The sequence below is a fragment of the Ailuropoda melanoleuca genome, chromosome 3, assembly GCF_002007445.2.
Source record: "Ailuropoda melanoleuca isolate Jingjing chromosome 3, ASM200744v2, whole genome shotgun sequence".
Lineage (NCBI taxonomy): Eukaryota > Metazoa > Chordata > Mammalia > Carnivora > Ursidae > Ailuropoda > Ailuropoda melanoleuca.
In genome coordinates this window covers 2090874-2111442 of record NC_048220.1, presented here as the reverse complement: position 1 = coordinate 2111442, position 20569 = coordinate 2090874, and the positions used below count along the sequence as shown (strand labels likewise).

The following is a 20569-nucleotide window of genomic DNA, read 5'->3' as shown; positions in this document are numbered from 1 at the left end:
CCAGCCGCCCTGCACGCGCGCTCCTGGAGCTCGCGTTCTAAGTCTGCTGTCTCGCGGGTGCCGTCCGCGAGTCCGCCTGCTCCCCCGTGCAGGTGGCCCGCCAACCGCCAGCCGTCCCACGTGCGCTCCCGGAGCTCCCTTCTCAGTCTGCTGTCTCAAGCGTGCGGTCCGCAGTCTGTCCGCTCCCCCGTGTAGGTGGCTACTGCTTCCCGGCGCCCTGACACGGCGGCTCCCTCCCCCTCTGTTTAGCTTCCGATATCTGTGCGCGGTTTCATGGCTCCCCGCTTCGTACCTCGATACTCAGCGCTGGAGATGTTCATTTGTAGAGATCCAGATGTATCTTCCTGCGTCTCAGGCTGATTCCGTGGATGTTCCTGCTAGTCTGGTACCTAACCAGCTCAACTCAGGGGACCAGCTGAAAAAGGGGTCCCCTACTCCTCCGCCATCTTAACCTCCTCCACCATCTGACTCTTCTGAATGTGGGTACTCTTCTTTCCCTCACACTGGGTTATAATGCCCATAAGGCTATATTGTGTTAAGTCCCCACCTTTGATTTAAGTACAATCTCACCTAGTGTGCTGTGTATCATGGGTCCTCAATAGATATAGGGTGACTTCATGGGAGAGGTAAAGAACAGGTGTGGATTGCATGGTACAGGAGAAGACTACTGGGACAGCCACAGATGGAGACCCTGTGAGGGTCCTTAGAGTCCCTGGGGAAGCATGGAATGTGTCTGCAGTTGGAGGTAGGACACCAAGAGAAGCTTCCCTCCCTTGACCAGGTTTCCTCACATTATCCCAACTGGCCCTTCTCAGGTCCTGTCCCCAAGCTCCCTGTTTGGGTTTCTTTAATTGTAAGCTTGGGAACTACTATTCCAGAGCTGGAGTTTGTGGGCTCCCCTGGGCATCATCAGCTTCACCCTCCTTGCTAAAGTTCAGTGTTAAGTACCTGCATGGGCAGTGGGAGACACTGCAATCTGGGCTAGACACAGCTTGTTGAAGGTGGGTGAGTATCTGTGGGTGGGCTGGGATGCACTGGTGTTGGTTCTGTTCCCACTACCATCTCCTTGGCTAAGTTTTCTTTCTTTCTTTCTTTCTTTCTTTCTTTCTTTCTTTCTTTCTTTCTTTCTTTCTTTCTTCTTTCTTTCTCTTTCTTTCTTTCTTTCTTTCTTTCTCTTTCTTTTCTTTTCTTCTTTCTCTCTTTCTTGTCTTTCTTTCTTTTTCTTTCCACTTTTGCTGAGAAGAGGCTGTTTTCTGAGTCTTACTGTCTGAGCTAGAGAGCCACAGGAGGGCTGAAGGTGACAAGGGTTTTGATAGCCTGGCTGAGATTTGAGTGAGCGGCTGAGGAAGGACAGAGCTAGAAGGTTCCCCCTTCTCTCCTCTGACCCAGTAAGTACAAACTCAAGGAAGGACAACAAAATTATTTTGGTGTTAGAAACTCCTCCACAGGATATCTGCTGAATTTTTTTCTTCCAGGGATCCCACTCAAAGGTGAGTGAGGGTCTTTTCCCTATCGCCCCCTTCCCTCTTCCTTGCAGTTTCTTTTTTTTTTTAATTTTTTATTATATTATGTTAGTCACCATGCAGTTTCTATCACTGATTGCAGGTCATTTCTCCACTTCTTTTTGTTTATCACATTTCATCTTCTTCTTATTGTCTGCCTCCTTCAGTTTTTTTCTGGGGGGGGATGGAGGGCTTGAGCATATTCTTTCTAATTTTATGTCTCTCTCTGATCTTTCTTCTAGTCCTCTTCCTTTGATCTATTTCTCTATCCCTCTGTCTGGATTAAGGGGCTCAGTGCTGGGCTCCTGGGTGAAAGAGTGATCTAAAGCCGAAAGGCGAAGGATGAGTGGAAAGAGGTGCAGGTGAAGGAGAGGCAGAAGGGTTGATATATAACATAACATAATAAACAATTATTATTAAAGAAAAGGCTGATATAGGACATACAGTTTACTCGTCCCCAAAATTATACTGTAGAGACAAAGTGGTTCCTTTTATGGTGTCATTTTGAGGGAAAAAATGAAGCCATGAACTAAAAACCCATGAAATAAATGAAGTTAGAGAGCAGGAACTGAACATGTAAGATGCTAGAGTAGTTTCTTGAGTTGTTTGCATGTTATAGTTAATCATTGAACAACATTTACTGAGAGCATAATATCTGCCAGTACTGTTCTGGGAACTAGGGATCTTCCCATGAGCAAAAGTGGCATCAGTAATATAGGTACTAGTGGGAAAACAGAAAACAAATCCATGTAAATTAAACGTAGAATGTCTGATGGTAATGAGTGTCCTGCGAAGCCCAAGGGCAGGGAAGAAATGGGAAGGAAAGAAGGATCAACTCCAAATAGGTGTTGAGTAAGGCCTGGTTGAATAGGTGAGGAGAAAGTGAGGGAACAATGTTGAGTATATCTGGGAAGAGCTTTCCATGAGGAATTTAGAGCATGTACCAATTCCTCCTGAAATGTAGGGAGGCCTGTGACACCAGAGTAGAGGAAATTCCAGGGAAAGCAAAAGCAAAAGAGGTCTGGGTGATGATGGGGGCCTAGCTAGATGAGTCTCCCTTTATTCTTGAAGCATTTTGTCTTTTATTTTTACAGAAACAACTTCACTCTAGTGCTATGTGCATAGAATAAAGTAAGAGCAAGTACGGAAGGGGGAGGCAAATCCAGTTAAGGGTGATTGCCATAATCCAGGGGGAGCAGTGATGACAGTGTAGCCAGTTGGAATCTGCATGAGTGAGATGTGGCCAGAAGTGAATACATTCTTCAGGAAGAGCCAGCAGTGGTTCTGATGTTAGGATTTGCATGAGAAGAGAGGAGTCAAGGATGCACCATGTGTTGTCCTGGGAAACCGACAGACCTGCCATTAATTGAGCTGGCAAGAGAGAAAAACAGTTGTTTCCACAGGGGAGACCAAGGGTTCTGTCTGGTCAATTTAGATAGGAAAAGCCCACTGAACATCCAAGTGGAGGTGTTCGATATAAGTAGATATAAGATCAGAGTTCAGGGGAGCTGTCCAGGAAGGGAGAGAAATGTCATTTTTCACCTGTGTAGTATTTTAAGAGTTGGGATGAAGGAAAGGTGTGGAGTGCATCTCTTTGAAGGTGCATGCGGCTGAGTGCCTCTGCACACAGTTGGTAAGACTAGTCATCCTCAGCACAGGATGAAGAACTTCCGATGTGGTCTGGGGGACCTGGTTTGTTCAGTTGATTGGCTCAGTCTGGGGCTGATATATTCAAGATGGTATTTGAAGGCTATAGGAACAGTGATTTTGTAGAACAAACCTTCCCAATGTCATACCTGGGTGTTGGTGGTGGCCAGGATACCTGGGCACATCTTCATGGGCACAAGTCAGGACATACTCCCTTCTGTTGGGACAAAGCTCACATGGCTCATCCTATGCAGGCCCATTCTAGTTTAGAAAATTACCCTGAATCTTACACAGAGCACATGTCCCATGGGGTTGCCTCATTTCTTCTTTGTAGGGAGGTAAAGTAGACATGAATACATCCCGTACAAACATCTGCTAGATGCTGCTATCATGCATTTGTTTAAAAATCCTTATCTTTTAAAAATACCTGAGATATTTCTTACTAAATCACTCACTTTTCCTCAGAAGAAGGAATCTGGCAGTGAACTAGTACATTCGGGTCAGGAACAAGGGCTCTGGGAAACAAACTGAGGTTTGTGGAAAGGGAGGTGGGTGGGGGGATGGGGTAACTTGGTGATGGGCATTAAGGAGGGCATGTGATGTGATGAGCCCTGGGTGCTATATGCAACTAATGAATCATTGAACATTATATCAAAAATTAATGATGTACTATATTTGGCTAATTGAATTTAAATAATAATAATAATAAAAAAGAAGAAGGGCTTCTACAATTAAAGGAGGAGTCTTTCTGCTTTCAGAAAATGAAAGTTTCAGTTATATTTCACTTCATCATTATTATTTTATTAAGTCAACACATATATATTGAGGGTATACTATAACCTGGGAAATCATTCTAGGATCTGCCAATGTCACTGTGGATAATAAATGGTGCTTATGTTCCAGTGGGGTAAGACAGACCATAAAAGTAAAGAAATGTGATGAGCTCTTGGTGTTATATGCAACTACGAATAGTTGAACACTACATCAAAAACCAATGATGTTGGCTAATTGAACATAATAAAAATTATATGTTGGCTAATTGAACATAATAAAAAAATAAAAAGTAGAGAAATGAAAGCAATGTGTGTTAAATTGTGTAAGTGCTATGGGAATAAAAACAAGAGCAGGGAAGGCTTGAGAGTACAAGCCATTTTTGTTCTTAATATAACATTCATAGAAGGCATCTCTATAGAGGTAGGCATTTGAGTAAAGATCTGAAGCAGGTGAGAGATTGAAGTCTGAAGAAAGAGCATTCCAAAGAGAAGAAAATGCAAAATCCCAAAGGTGGGAGTGTGTCTATTTTGTCCAAGGAAATTCAAGAAAGCACAGTGAGGAAAGGGGGCATGATAAGAGAGGAAGTCAGAGGTCCTGGTATGTGTGTGTGTGTGTGTGTGTGTGTGTGTGTGTGTGTGTGTGTGTGTGTAATACACATAGAGCCTTGCCACAGCAAGGATTTCAATTTAATTTTGAGTAATTTTGGTAGATATCAACATACTATCAGCAAGAGAGTTACATCATGTCACATACTTTAACAGACTCATTTAAACTGCTATGAGATTAGACTCAAAGGATTCAAGGACAGAAGCCAGGAAACTGGAGAGGAGCTTATAATAATCCACCTGAGAGAGGATAGTGGCTTGGGGAAGGACAGTTGCAATGGGGGTGATAGGAATCAATTGGATTCTGAATATTTTGAATGTAGAGCCAAGAGGCTCTTCTGATGGTTTGATCTAGGGAACTCTAAGACATAGAAAAATTTAAAATGATTCCAAGATATTAGGCCTCAACAAAATAAAGAACATCTCAAGTCTCCATTAACTTCCCTATTGTTAACATATATAAATTATCTTTTGGACTTGAAATGGTCCAAGGCCTATTGGAGATAGTTTACTTAATTTGTGTAGTCCCAGATAAAAAGAATCATGTCATATAGGGAAAAACTAATATTTTCCTGCTACAGGAGGATTGTTCCACAGTCTTGTGACACAGAAAATAATTCAGTTCCTATTATTTTTGATATGGATACATATAAATATAGACATGTGGTCCAATTCTATAAACTGGCAAAGATCCTATAATTCACATCATGGGTATATGAAAGAGCACCTTATTTATGTCTCAAACCACATGTTGAGCTTTGATGAGTTACAAAAGATACAACTGACTGAAGAAGTCAGAGATAAATAAAGACATGTTACTCAATCTCAGAATTTCTCTGTTCTTGTTCTCAGGTGATTGTGAACAACTGAGCCATGGGGATATGGTTGAATCAATCATCTATAGATGGTTTCATCCTTTTGGGCATCTTTTCTCATAGCCAGACTGATCTTATCCTCTTCTCTGTGATTATGGTGGTCTTCACAGTGGCCCTCTGTGGGAATGTTCTCCTCATGTTCCTCATCTACATAGACCCTCGACTTCACAAACCCATGTACTTCTTCCTCAGTCAGCTCTCCCTCATGGACCTCATGTTGGTCTGTAATATCACACCAAAGATGGCAGTCAACTTTCTCTCTGGCAGGAACTCCATCTCCTTTTTGGGTTGTAGCATACAAATTGGCTTTTTTGTCTCTCTTGTGGGATCTGAGGGGCTCTTGCTGGGACTCATGTCTTATGACCGCTATGTGGCCATTAGCCACCCACTTCACTATTCTGTCCTCATGAGTCAGAGGGTCTGCTTCCAGATTGCTGGGAGTTCCTGGGCCTTTGGGATACTAGATGGAATTATACAGATGGTGGCAGCCATGAGCTTACCTTACTGTGGCTCAAGAAATGTGGATCATTTCTTCTGTGAGGTGCCAGCTTTATTAAAACTGGCCTGCACAGACACATCCCTTTTTGACACCCTGCTCTTTGCTTGCTGTGTCTTTATGCTGCTCCTTCCCTTCTCCATCATTGTGGCCTCCTATGCTCACATCCTAAGGGCTGTGCTCTGCATGCGCTCTGCTCAGGCTCGTAAAAAGGCCCTGGCCACCTGTTCCTCCCATCTGACAGCTGTCTCCCTCTTCTACGGGGCAGCCATGTTCATCTACCTGAGGCCTCGGCACTACCGGGCCCCTAGCCATGACAAGGTGGTCTCTATCTTCTACACAGTCCTTACTCCTATGCTCAACCCCCTCATTTATAGCTTGAGAAACCAGGAGGTGATGGGGGCCCTGACGAAGGGGATGGGCCATTGCAGGATTGGCAGCCAGCACTGAAGCAACATCATCTGGTGCTTGGTGTTGCCACCTCTTGGTTGCATAACACTGGTAAGTCACTCACCTTTTGTGAGTGTCTGTTTTATCATCAGTAAAAGAGAATCATGACACCTGCCCCTGCCTCACAGGGATCAGTACATGTAAATCTAAAGTCTCATGAAGAAACAATGCATTGATATTGTTGTTATTATTAATAATTTTTAAAATTTTGAATTACACCTACCTATTTCATAATTCTTCTTTGTTATAACTGTTTTATTGAGTGCTTTAATTGCTGGCACTGTTCTTTTCCCTTCACATACCTTCTTTATTATTTAATTGATGATTCAGCTTAACAACTGTGGACAGTTTAAGTGGAAATTTCCTAGATGGCAGAAATTGAGTCTCTATAATTCCTTATTGTTGGTTCCTAGCCTGCTCCCATGCTGCATTAGAGGGTTTATAAAGCTTCCTTTAGGAAATGTAAATATATCCCTATAGTTTAGGAATTACCTGCATATTTTTTTTATAATTAATTTTATTTTATTATATTATGTTAATCACCATACAGTACATCCCCTACCTGCATATTTTCTATTAAGAAACAAAATAGATGAACATAGGGGAAGGGAGGGAAAAATAAAATAAGATGAAAACAGAGAGGTAGGCAAACCATAAGAGACTGTTAACTATAGGAAACCAACTGAGGGTGGCTGGAGGGGAGGAGCAGGAGGTGATGGGGTAATTGGGTGATGGGCATTAAGGATGGCATTAATGAGCACTGGGTTTTCTATAGAAGTGATGAATCACTAAATTCTACCCCTGAAACTAATAATATACTATATGTTAAGTAAATTGAATTTAAAAATTGTAAAAAATTGAAAATCCAAAAAAAGAGAAAAAAATTACTTGCATATTTCCAGTATGTGACTCTGTGCCTTGTAAATTGCAATTGCTCAATAAAACCTTATTGAATGAATGCAAGAAGAAAATCTCAAATGAGATAATATGCATGAAAGCATTTTTTGAAGCACTATTCACGTGCCAAGTGTGCTGTGCTAGTTGTGATTATTTCTGTAGCTCATGTTCTGCAACAGTAAAACTGTATCTCTTTAAAAGGATGACGATTAGAATGGAAATACAGAATTGAAGCCATTATTTTAAAAATTACATAACAGTCAGTGTCCATTCAGGAATAAAACCACATTATTTATTTTACCAGAGAATATGTAATATAAAAAGTTGTTAACCAGATATTTGAGAATTGAAATGGCAAAACAAGAACACTAAGGGATTACTGCAGGGGAAAAAAATCTAAGTAATTCCTAGGCCTGGGGCTGTAAAGGGGAATGTTAGGGTTTTAATACCTGGAGAGTTGGAGCCTAAAGGTCTGAGGAGTGGGCACTCACCAGCTGGTATTCCTACCTCAGAAGGAGCCCTATGGAGGTCTCTCCAAGACCTCAGAGAAGGCTGCCCCGGCCAACTTAATGAAAGGGGCTTGCTTGGGTCCCAGACTTCTTTTTTTTTTTTTTTTTTAAATTTTATTTTATTATATTGTGTTAATCACCATACAGTACATCCCCAGATTCCGATGTAAAGTTTGATGCTTCATTAGTTGCGTATAACACCCAGTGCACCATGCAATACGTGCCCTCCCTACTACCCATCACCAGGCTATCCCCTTCCCCCACCCCCTCCCCTCTGAAGTCCTCAGTTTGCCTCTCACAGTCCATAGTCTCTCATGTTTCATTCCCCCCTCTGATTACCCCCCTTTTCTTTATCCCTTTCTTCCCCTACCGATCCTCCTAGTTCTTATGTTCCATAGATGAGAGAAATCATATGATAATTGTCTTTCTCTGCTTGACTTATTTCACTTAGCATTATCTCCTCCAGTGCCGTCCATGTTGCAGCAAATGTTGAGAATTCGTTCTTTCTGATAGCTGAGTAATATTCCATTGTATATATGGACCACAGCTTCTTAATCCAGTCATCTGTTGAAGGGCATCTCGGCTCCTTCCATGATTTGGCTATTGTGGACAATGCAGCTATGAACATTGGGGTGCATATGGCCCTTCTCTTTACTACGTCTGTATCTTTGGGGTAAACACCCAGTAGTGCAATGGCTGGGTCATAGGGTAGTTCAATTTTTAACTTTTTAAGGGACCTCCACACTGTTTTCCAGAGTGGCTGTACCAACTTGCATTCCCACCAACAATGTAGGAGGGATCCCCTTTCTCCACATCCTCTCCAACAATTGTTGTTTCTTGCCTTGTCTATCTTTGCCATTCTAACTGGCGTAAGGTGGTATCTCAGTGTGGTTTTGATTTGAATTTCCCTGATGGCTAATGATTTTGAACATTTTTTCATGTGTCTGTTAGCCATTTGTATGTCTTCATTGGAAAAGTGTCTGTTCATATCTTCTGCCCATTTTATGATTTGTTTATTTGTTTCTCGTGTATTGAGTTTGAGAAGTTCTTTGTAGATCTTGGATACCAGTCCTTTATCTGTGGTGTCCTTTGCAAATATATTCTCCCATTCCGTGGGCTGTCTCTTAGTTTTTTTGACTGTTTCCTTGGCTGTGCAGAAGCTCTTTATCCTGATAAAGTCCCATAAGTTCATTTTATCTTTTATTTCTCTTGCCTTTGGAGATGTGTCGTGAAAAAGGTTGCTCTGGCCGATGTCATAGAAGTTGTTGCCTATGTTCTCCTCTAGAATTTTGATGGATTCCTGTCTCACATTGAGGTCTTTCATCCATTTGGAGTTTATTTTTGTGTATGGTGTGAGAGAGTGGTCAAGTTTCATTCTTTTGCATGTAGCTGTCCAATTTTCCCAGCACCATTTATTGAAGAGACTGTCTTTTTTCCACCGGATGTTTTTTCCTGCTTTATCAAAGATTAGTTGCCCAAAGAGCCGAGGGTCCATTTCTGGGTTCTCTATTCTGTTCCATTGGTCGATGTGTCTGTTTTTGTGCCAGTACCATGCTGTCTTTGTGATCACAGCTTTGTAGTACAGCTCGAAATCCGGCATTGTGATGCCCCCAGCTTTGTTTTTCCTTTTCAACAGTTCCTTGGAGATTCGGGGCCTTTTCTGGTTCCATACAAATTTAAGGACTATTTGTTCCAGTTCTTTGAAAAATGTCCTCGGTATTTTGATCGGGATAGCATTGAAAGTGTAGATTGCTCTGGGTAGTATGGACATTTTAACTATGTTAATTCTTCCAATCCATGAGCATGGAATATTTTTCCATCTTTTTATGTCTTCCTCAATATCTTTCAAAAGTGATCTATAGTTTCTAGCATATAGGTCCTTTACGTCTCTGGTTAAGTTAATTCCAAGGTAACGCATGGTTTTTGGTGTTATTGTAAATGGGATGGATTCCCTAATTTCTCTTTCTTCAGTCTCGTTATTCGTGTATAGAAATGCAACTGATTTCTGGGCATTGATTTTGTATCCTGCCACCTTACTGAATTGTTCTATAACTTCTAATAGTTTGGGAGTGGATTCCTTTGGGTTTTCCATATAGAGTATCATGTCATCTGCAAAGAGAGACAGTTTGACTTCTTCTTTGCCGATTTGGATACCTTTGATCCCTTTTTGTCTTCTGATTGCTGTTGCAAGGACTTCTAGTACTATGTTGAATAATAGTGGCGAGAGTGGGCATCCTTGTCGTGTTCCTGATCTTAAGGGAAAGGCTTCCAGCTTTTCCCCATTGAGAATAATGCTTGCAGTAGGCTTTTCATAGATGGCTTTTATGAGATTGAGAAATGTACCCTCTATTCCTACACTCTGAAGGGTTTTAATCAGGAAAGGATGCTGTATTTTGTCAAATGCTTTTTCTGCATCAATTGAGAGGATCATATGGTTCTTGAGTCTTTTCTTGTTGATATGATGTATCACATTGATTGATTTGCGAGTGTTGAACCATGCTTGCATCCCAGGTATGAATCCCACTTGGTCATGATGGATAATCCTTTTAATGTACTGTTGGATTCTATTAGCAAGGATCTTGTTGAGGATTTTGGCATCCATATTCATTAGAGAAATCGGTCTGTAATTCTCCTTTTTGAGGGGGTCTTTGCCTGGTTTGGGGATCAAGGTAATATTAGCCTCATAGAATGAGTTTGGTAGCTTTCCTTCTGTTTCTATTTTTTGAAATAGCTTTAGGAGAATAGGTATTATTTCTTCTTTGAATGTTTGGTAGAATTCCCCAGGAAAACCGTCTGGGCCTGGAGTTTTATTATTTGGAAGGTTGTTTATCACTGACTCAATTTCTTCATAGTTAATTGGCCTATTTAAGAAATCTATTTCTTCCTGTTTCAGTCTTGGTAGTTTATAGGTTTCCAGGAAGGCCTCCATCTCTTCCAGATTGTTTAGTTTTTTGGCATATAGCTGTTGATAAAAGTTTCTAATAATCCTTGCAATTTCAATGGTGCTGGTCGTGACCTCTCCCTTTTCAGTCATAATTTTAATAATCTCAGTCCTTTCTCTTTGTTTTTGGACAAGTTTTGCCAGTGGTCTATCAATTTTATGGATTCTCTCAAAGAACCAGCTTCTAGTCCTGTTGATCTGCTCTACTGTGGTTCTGGTCTCTAATTCATTGATTTCTGCTCTAATCTTGGTCAACTCCTTCCTTGTCAGTGGGTTAGGCCTGTCCCTCTGTTGCTGTTCCAGTTTCTTGAGGTGAGAATATAGAAACTGCATTTTAGATTTTTCTATTCTTTTGAGTGAGGCTTGGATGGCTATGTATTTCCCCCTTAGGACTGCCTTTGCAGTATCCCATAGGTTTTGGACCGTTGTGTATTCATTCTCGTTGGTCTCCATAAATTGTTTAATTTGTTTTTTGATTTCCTGGTTTATCGAGTCATTCTTGAGCAGGATGGTTCTTAGCCTCCAAGTGTTTGAGTTTCTTCCAGGTTTTTCCTTGTGGTTGAGTTCCAATTTCAGAGCGTTGTGGTCTGAGAATATGCAGGGGATAATTTCAATCTTTTGGTATTGGCTGAGACCTGTTTTGTGTCCCAGAGCATGATCTATTCTTGAGAATGTTCCATGGGCATTTGAATAGAATGAGTATTCTTTGGTTCTGGGGTGTAGTGTTCTATATATATCTATGAGGTCCAACTCGTCGAGTATGGCATTCAAAGCCTTTGATTCTTTGCTTAGTTTTTGCCAGGGTGTTCTGTCTATTTCTGATAGTGGGGTGTTGAGGTCCCCTACTATTACTGTGTTCTTATCTATATGTCTCTTTATTTTGGTTAAGAGTTGGCTTGTGTATCTTGCTGCTCCCCTGTTGGGGGCATATATATTAATAATTGTCATATCCACTTGTTGAATACTTCCTTTAAGAATAATATAGTGCCCTTCTGTATCTCTCTCTATGGCCTCTAGTTTAAAATCCAGTCTATCTGATATGAGAATTGCTACTCCAGCTTTCTTTTGAGGTCCATTTGCGTGGAAGATGGTACTCCATCCCCTTACTCTAAGTCTGAATGCATCTTTGGGTTCAAAATGAGTCTCTTGTAGACAGCAAATGGATGGGTCATGTCTTTTTATCCAATCTGCAACCCTGTGGCGTTTTATGGGAGAGTTTAAGCCATTTAGATTGATAGAGATTATTGACAGATATGATTTTAATGATGCCATTTCTCTTTAAAGTCTTTGTATCGGTTGTGACTTGCTGCTCTGTATCACTCTTGGGGCCTTTTTACCTTTATAGAGCCCCCCTTAATATCTCCTGTAGGGCTGGTTTCGTGGTTACGAAATTGGTTAATGATTGGCGATTTTGGAACGTCTTTATTTCTCCATCAATTCTGAATGACAGCTTTGCTGGATAAAGGATCCTTGGCTGCATGTTTTTCTCTGAAAGAGCTTTAAAAATGCCCCCCCAAGCCTTTCTCTCATTCCAGGTCTCTGTAGACAGGTCTGACGTAATCCTGATACCTTTGCCTTGGTACGTGAGAAATTTCTTTGCCCTGGCCGCTTTCAATACTGTATCCTTGGATCTAATATTTGCGAATTGCACTATGACATGCCGTGGCGTAGGTTTGTCCTGGTTGAGCTTGGATGGGGTCCTCTCTGCCTCTTGGACACGAATGCTTGTTTCCCTTGCTAGATTAGGGAAGTTTTCAGCTACAATTTGTTCAAATATCTCTTCTAGACCTCTGTTTTTCTCCACCCCTTCAGGGATGCCGATGATTCTGACATTGGATCGTTTCATAGAGTCAGTAATCTCCCGTAATCTACATTCGTGGGCGTGGATTTTTTTAAGACCAGCTTCTATTTTCGTTTTTTCTTCTACTAACCCATCCTCCAATTCGCTAACGCGTTCCTCTGCCTCGGTGACCCTGGCCGTCAGAGCCTCTAGTTTTGACTGTATTTGGCCCATAGAATTTTTAATTTCTGTCAGATTCGCTCTCATTTCTGCCCTTAGGGATTCTATATTCTCAGCAACGCTTTCTCTGATGCTTTTTTCAAGTTTACTCATCATCTTGACCATTGTTGCTCTGAATTCCATTTCTGATAATTGGGATACATCCATATGTATTAATTCTGTGGCCGAGGCCAATTCTGTGGCAGAGGCCACAGACTCATTATCTTTTCTTTGCTGGGGGGGACTTCTCCTTCTCGTCATTCTGATGAAGAGAGATTGCAGGGTTGTCCAGAGCCCAAGTGTTGACTGGGACCCAGGCCGTGCGCCCTTGTTTTATAGAGATCTTAGGGATGTGGGCTTCTTCCTTAAAGAGTTTATTTATTTATTTGAGAGAGAGAGAGACAGTCAGCAAGAAAGGGAACCCAAGCAGAGGAGTGGGAGAGGAAGAAGCAGGTTCCCGGTGGAGAAGCCCGATGAGGGACTCCTTTCCGGAACGTTGTAAACACACCCTAATCCGAAGACAGGTGCTTGGTGACTGCGCCACTCAGGCGCTCCGGGTTGTGGGCTTCTTGATTTTTCAGCCTGCCTTCTGGGGGAGGGGCCTGCCTGCCGGTACTCAGAAAACCCTGTTTGGGTAGAGTCTCTGTGTCCCTTGCGAGGGGGGATGGGGATGGGCACCCTGTGAGCCGGTATTTCCGGGCTTTTGTTCTCTGGCGGCTTTCCCTGGCGGTTTGCTATGCCTCTTCTGAGAGAGCAGCAGCGGCTGAAATTCAGCCTCTGTCTCAGAACAGAGGGATCGCGGATCGTTCTCCACTGATGTTCTGGCCACTTTAACTCTGTTTCTGTTGGTGCTGCTCAACCCTGCAGCATCCCGGGCTGTGCGCCCCACACCCGGCGTCCCAGCCCTCACTTCCAGGGCCGGCACGTCTCTGTCCTTTGTGTTTCCAACCCCGCCCGCCGCCAGCCGCCCCGCGCGGGCTCCCGGAGCTCCCCGTCTCAGTCTGGTGTCTCACGGGTGCTGACCGCGAGTCCGCCTGCTCCCCCGTGCAGGTGGCCCTCCAGCCGCCAGCCGCCCCGCGGACGCTCCCGGAGCTCCCGGTCTCAGCCTCGATCCAGTGAGCACACCGGAGCTCCGGAGCTCCGTGAGATGCTTGGTGGTGCACGCTCCCGGCTCACGGACTCAGTCTGCCGTTTCCAGAGTGCGGGTCCGCGGTCCGCCCGCTCCCCGGTGCAGGTGGCCCGCCAGCCGCCCTGCGCGCGCGCTCCTGGAGCTCGCGTTCTAAGTCTGTTGTCTCGCGGGTGCCGTCCGCGAGTCCGCCTGCTCCCCCGTGCAGGTGGCCCGCCAACCGCCAGCCGTCCCGCGTGCGCTCCCGGAGCTCCCTTCTCAGCCTGCTGTCTCAAGCGTGCGGGTCCGCGGTCTGTCCGCTCCCCCTTGCAGGTGGCTACCGCTTCCCGGCGCCCTGACACGGCGGCTCCCTCCCCCTTCTGTTTAGCTTCCGATATCTGTGCGCGGTTTCACGGCTCCCCGCTTCGTACCTCGATACTCAGCGCTGGAGATGTTCATTTGTAGAGATCCAGATGTATCTTCCTGCGTCTCAGGCTGATTCCGTGGATATTCCTGCTGATCTGGTACCTATCCAGCTCAACTCAGGGGACCGGCTGAAAAAGGTGTCCCCTACTCCTCCGCCATCTTAACCTCCCCCGGGTCCCAGACTTCTGATGAGTGGGTGATGTAAGGTTAGTTCTTGTCCCCCAGTTCACAGGAGTCTCTGTCAGCAGACTGCCAGAGGATAGGGGCTGCTCAGTGCTGCTTGTTCTTCTGAGGGACAGGATGAGACTCGTTCTGTGTGTGTGAAAATAAAATTTGCAAGGTGGAACCAACTGCCAAGATGAAGAATGAAGGATGAAGAAACACTGCTGGGATAATTGTGATAGAGAAAAACTAGGAATAGTGAAGAAGTGAGTTTCTTTCTTTTTTTTAAGTTTTTATTTATGTATTTGACAGAGAGAGAGACAGCCAGCGAGAGAGGGAACACAGTCAGGGGGAGTGGGAGAGGAAGAAGCAGGCCCCCAGCGGAGGGAGCCTGATACAGGGCTCGATCTCAGGACCCTAGGATCACACCCTGAGCCGAAGGCAGATGCTTAACGACTGAGCCACCCAAGCACCCCAAGAAGTGAGTTTCTTGTATCTTCCTGGCCTACAGTCTACTTCTAGTGCCCCTATTGGCATATCTGAATTCACACCTTCATGACAAGGCAGCAGCAGCATCACAAGTTGGAGTGTAGAGTTTGGAGTGAGACAATAACTTAACAATTGGCACAGTCTACACTTTCGGCTAGTCAGTTTCCAGACCACTTAATGTTTGAATTTCTGTTAAACACAAACAACAACATACCAATGTGTATTCTCTTTTTTAGAGTCTGTATTTGAATTCCAGTTAGTTATCCTAAAGTGTAATATTAGTTTCAGATGTACAATATAATGATGCAATATCTACTTACCACACCCTGTGCTCATTACAATATTTGCCCTCCTTAATCTCCATCAGCTATTTGATCCATCCCCCACTCCCCTCCCCTCTGGTAACCATCAGTTTACTCTCTCAAGTTAAGAGTCTGTTTCTCCCCTCTTTGCTCTGCCCCCAAATAAATACATAAAATCTTTAAAAAAGGGAGGTGTCTAGGTGGCCTAGTCAGTTAAGTGTCTGCCTTTGGCTCAGGTCATGATCTAAGGGTCTTGAAATTGAGTCCCTCATCAGGCTTTCTGCTCAGCGGGGAGTCTGCTTCTCCCTCTCTGCTCCCCCCCACACCTCAAATAAATAAATAAATCTTAAAGAAAAAGAAGAGTCTGTTTCTTGGCTTATCCCCCTCTCTCTTTTTTCCACTTAGCTGGTTTGTTTTGTTTCTTAAATCCCACATATGAGTGAAATAATGTGATATTTGTCTTTTTCTGACTGACATTTCACTTAGCCTTACACTTTCTAGCTCCATCCATGTCATTGCAAATGGCAAGCATTCATTCCTTTTTGATGATTGAATAATATTCCATTGTATATCTATACCACTTCTTCTTTATTAATTCAGCTGTCAATGGGCATTTGGGTCATTTTTATAGTTTGACTATTGTAGATAATGCTGCTATAAACATAGGGGTGTGTGTATCCCTTTGAATTAATATTTTTGTATTCTTTTGTTAAATACCTAGCAGTGCAATTGATGGATTTTATGGTAGTCTATTTTTAATTTTTTGAGGAACCTCCATACTGTTTTCCAGAGTGACTGCACCATTTCCATTCCCACCAACAGTAGCAAGAGAGTTCCCTTTGGAAAAATGACTGTTCATGTCTTCCGTCCATTTTTTAATTGGATTATTTGTTTTTTTGGGTGTTGAGTTTTATAAGTTCTTTGTAGATTTTGGATACTAACCCTTTATCAGTCATGCCATTTGCAAATATCTTCTCCCATTCTGAAGGTTTCCTTTTAATTTTGTTGATTATTTTATTTGCTATGTAGAGGCTTTTTTATTTTGATGTAGACCCAATAGTTCATTTTTCCTTTTGTTTCTCTTGCCTCAGGAGACATATTTAGAAAGAATTTGCTATGTCTAAGTCAAAGAATTTATTGCTTGTGTTTTCTTCTAGAACTTTTATGGTTTCAGCTCTAACATTTAGGTCTTTCCAACCATTTTGAATTTATTTTTGTGTATGGTGTAAGTAAGTGGCCCAGTTCCATCCTTCTGCCTGTAGGTAACCAATTTTTTTCCAACATCACTTGTTGAAAAGACTGTCTTTCCCCCATTGGGTATTCTTTCCTGCTTCATCAATGACTAATTACCCATATAGTTGTGTATTCATTTCTGGGTTTTTAAAAAAACTTATATTGTTTGTCACCATACCATACATCATTAGTTTTTGATGTAGTGTTCAATGATTCATTATTTGGGGGTGCCTGGGTGGCTCAGTCGTTAAGCATCTGCCTTCTGCTCAGGGCGTGATCCCAGAGTTCTGGGATTGAGCCCCATATCAGGCTCCTCCGCTGGGACCCTGCTTCTTCCTCTCCCACTCCCCCTGCCTGTGTTCCCTCTCTCACTGGCTGTCTCTCTCTCTGTCCAATAAATAAATAAAATCTTTTAAAAAATGATCCATTATTTGTATACTACACACAGTGCTCATTACTACATGTGCCCTCCTTAATACCCATCACCTGGCTACTCTATTTCCGATCCCCCCTCCTCTCTGAAACTCTGAAATTGTTTCCTGGAGTCCATAGTCTATAATGGTTCATCTTGCCCTCTGATTTCTCTCCCTCCAGTTTTCCCTTCCTTCCCCTAATGTACTCTGTGCTATTGCTTACGTTCCATATATGAGTGAAACCATATGGTAATTGTCTTTCTCTGCTTGACTTATTTCACTTAGCATAATCCCCTCCAGTTCCATCCATGTCGATGCAAATGGTAGATATTCATCCTTTCCGATGGCTGAGTAATATTCCATTGTAAAAATGAACCCATCTTCTTTATCCATTCATCTGTTGAAGGGCATCTCAGCTCCTTCCACAGTTTGGTTATTACAGACATTGCTGCTATGAACATTGGGGTGCATGTGCCCCTTCTTTTCACCACATCTGTATCTTTATGGTAAATACCTAGTAGTGCAATTGCTGGGTCATAGGGTAGCTCTATTTTTAACTTTTTGAGAAACCTCCAAACTGTTTTCCAAAGTGGCTGTATGAGCTTGCATTTCCACCAAGAGTGTAAAAGGGTTCCTCTTTCTCCACCACCTCTCCAACATTTGTTGTTTCCTGCCTTGTTAATTTTTGCCATTTTAACTGGTGTTTGATGGTATCTCAATGTGGTTTTGATTTGAATTTCCGTGATGGCAAATGATGACCATTTTTTCATGTGTCTATTGGTCACTTGTATGCCTTCTTTGGAGAAGTGTCTGTTCATATATTCTGCTCATTTCTTGACTGGATTCTTTGTTTTTTGGGTGTTAAGTTTAAGAAGTTCATTATAGGGGTGCCTGGGTGGCACAGTGGTTAAGCATCTGCCTTCGGCTCAGGGCATGATCCCGGCATTGTGGGGATCAAGCCCCACATCAGGCTCCTCTGCTATGAGCCTGCTTCTTCCTCTCCCACTCCCCCTGCTTGTGTTCCCTCTCTCGCGGGCTGTCTCTGTCTCTGTCGAATAAATAAATAAATAAAATCTTTAAAAAAAAGTAGTTCATTATAGATCTTGGATACCATCTCTTTCTCTGTAATGTCATTTGTAAATATCTTCTCCCATTCCATAGGTTGCCTTTTAGTTTTATTGACAGTTTCTTTGCTGTACAGAAGCTTTTGATCTTGATGAAGTCCCAAGGTTCATTTTTGCTTTTGTTTCTCTTGCCTTTGGAGATGTGTCTTTTTTTAAAAAATTTTTTTATTATGTTATGTAAGTCACCATACAGTACATCCTTAGTTTTTGATGTAGTGTTCCATGATTCATTATTGGCGTATAACACCCAGTGCCCCATGCAAAACATGCCCTCCTTAATACCCATCCCCGGCCTATCCCAATCCCCAAACCCCCTCCGCTCTGAAGCCCTCAGTTTGTTTTCCAGAGTCCATAGTCTCTCATGGTTCATTCCCCCTTCTGTTTACCCCCGCTTCCTTCTTCCCTTCCTTCTCCTACCGACCTCCCTGCTATTTCCTATGTTCCATAAATGAGTGAAACCATATGATAATTGTCTTTCTCTGATTGACTTATTTCACTTAGCATAATCTCCTCAGCTGTTGTGTACAATGCTGCAAATGTTGGGTAATCGTTCTTTCTGATGGCTGAGTAATATTCCATTGTATATATGGACCACATCTTCTTAATACAGTCAACTGTTGAAGGGCATCTTGGCTCCTTCCACAGTTTAGCTGTTGTGTACAATGCTGCTATTAGGGTGCATATGGTCCTTCTCTTCACTACATCTGTATCTTTGGGGTAAATACCCAGTAGTGCAATTGCTGGATCATAGAGTAGATCAATTTTTAACTTTTTGAGGGACCCCCACACTTTTCAAAAGTGGCTGTACCAACTTGCATTGCCACCAACAGTGTAAGAGGGTTCCCCTTTCTCCACACCTCTCCAACATTTGTTGTTTCTTGTCTTGTCAATTTTTGCCATTCTAACTGGCGTAAGGTGGTATCTCAATGTAGTTTTGATTTGAATTTCCCTGATGGCTAATGATTTTGAACATTTTTTTATGTGTCTGTTAGTCATTTGTATGTCTTCATTGGAAAAGTGTCTGTTCATATCTTCTGCCCATTTTTTGATTTGATTGTTTGTTTCTCATGTATTGACTTCGAGAAGTTCTTTATAGATCTTGGGTACCAGCCTTTTACCTGTAGTTTCATTTGCAAATATCTTCTCCCATTCTGTGGGTTGCCTCTTTGTTTTGATGACTGTTTCCTTGGCTGTGCAGAAACTTTTTATCTTGATGAAGTCCCAAAAGTTCATTTTTTCTTTTGCTTCTGGAGATGTGTCTTGAAATAAGTTGCTGAGGCCAATGTCAAAGAGTTACTATGTTCTCCTCTACGATTTTGATGGATTCCTGTCTCACATTGAGGTCTTTCATCCATTTGGAGTTTATTTTTGTGTACAGTGTAAAAAGAATGGTCCAGTTTCATTCTTCTGCATGTGGCTGTCCAATTTTCCCAGCACCATTTATTGAAGAGACTGTCCTTTATTCATCGGATATTATTTCCTGCTTTGTGGAAGATTAATTGACCATAGAGTTGAGGGTCCATTTCTGGGGTTTCTTTTCTGTTCCATTTATCTCTGTGTCTGTTTTTGTGCTAGTACCATGATGTCTTGGTGATCACAGTTTTGTAATACAGCTTGAAGTCAGGCAACGTGATGCTTCCCGCTTTGGTTTTCTTTTTCAACATTCTCCTGGCAATTCTGTGTCTGCTCTGGTTCCATACAAATTTTAGGATTATTTGTTCCAGCTCTTTGAAAATGCCAGTGGCATTTTAATAGGGATGGCATTGAAAGTGTAGATCGCTCTGGGTAGCATAGACATTTTAACGATGTTTATTCTTCCAATCAATGAGTACAGAATGTTTTTCCATCTCTTTGTTTCTTCCTCAATTTCTTTCATAAGTCTTCTGTATTTCTAGAGTATAGGTCTTTTACCTCTTTGGTTATGTTTATTCTTAGATATCTTATGGTTTTTGGTGCTATTGTAAATGGAATAGATTCCCTAATTTCTTTTTCTATAATTACATTTCTAGTGTATAGAAAAGCAACTGATATTTGTGCATTGATTTTGTATCCTGCCACGTCACTGCATTGCTGTGTGATTCTAGTAATTTGGGGGTGGAATCCTTTGGGTTTTCCACATAAAATATAATGTCATCTGTGAAGAGAGAGAGTTGGACATCTTCTTTGCCAATTTGAATGCCTTTTATTTCTTTTTCTTTCTGATTGCTGATGCTAGGACTTCTAGCCCTGTGTTGAACAACAGCGGAGAGTGGGGATCCTTGTCATGTTCCTGATCTTAAGGGAAAAACTCAGCTTTTCCCCATTGAGAATGATATTTGCTGTGGGCTTTTCATAGATGGCTTTTATGAGATTGAGGAATGTATCCTCTATCCCTACACTCTGAAGGGTTTTAATCAGGAAAGGGTGCTGTATTTCGTCAAACACTTTTTCTGCAACAATTGAGAGGATAATATGGTTCTTGTCTCTTCTTTTCTTAATGTGACAGATCATGTTGATTAATTTGCAAATGTTGAACCACCCTTGCATCCCAGGAATAAATTCCACCTGGTAGTGATGGATAACCCTTTTAATGTACTGTTGGTTCCTATTGGCTAGGATCTTGTTGAGAATTTTGGCATCC

The 20569-nt window shown here is 42.3% G+C and overlaps 1 protein-coding gene across 1 annotated transcript; it reads left to right on the top strand.

Annotated features, from left to right (window-relative positions):
* Nucleotides 1–5401: 5401 nt before the first annotated feature.
* LOC100471322 (olfactory receptor 56) lies at nucleotides 5402–6349 on the top strand. The gene has a single exon (XM_002931252.1). The coding sequence runs from the start codon at nucleotides 5402–5404 to the stop codon at nucleotides 6347–6349; it is 948 nt and encodes a 315-aa protein (XP_002931298.1).
* The last annotated feature ends 14220 nt before the right edge of the window (nucleotides 6350–20569 follow it).

Bases quoted from the DNA above. Each gene is read 5' to 3' on its own strand.
- LOC100471322 (XM_002931252.1), top strand. From the start codon at position 5,402: ATGGGGATATGGTTGAATCAATCATCTATAGATGGTTTCATCCTTTTG.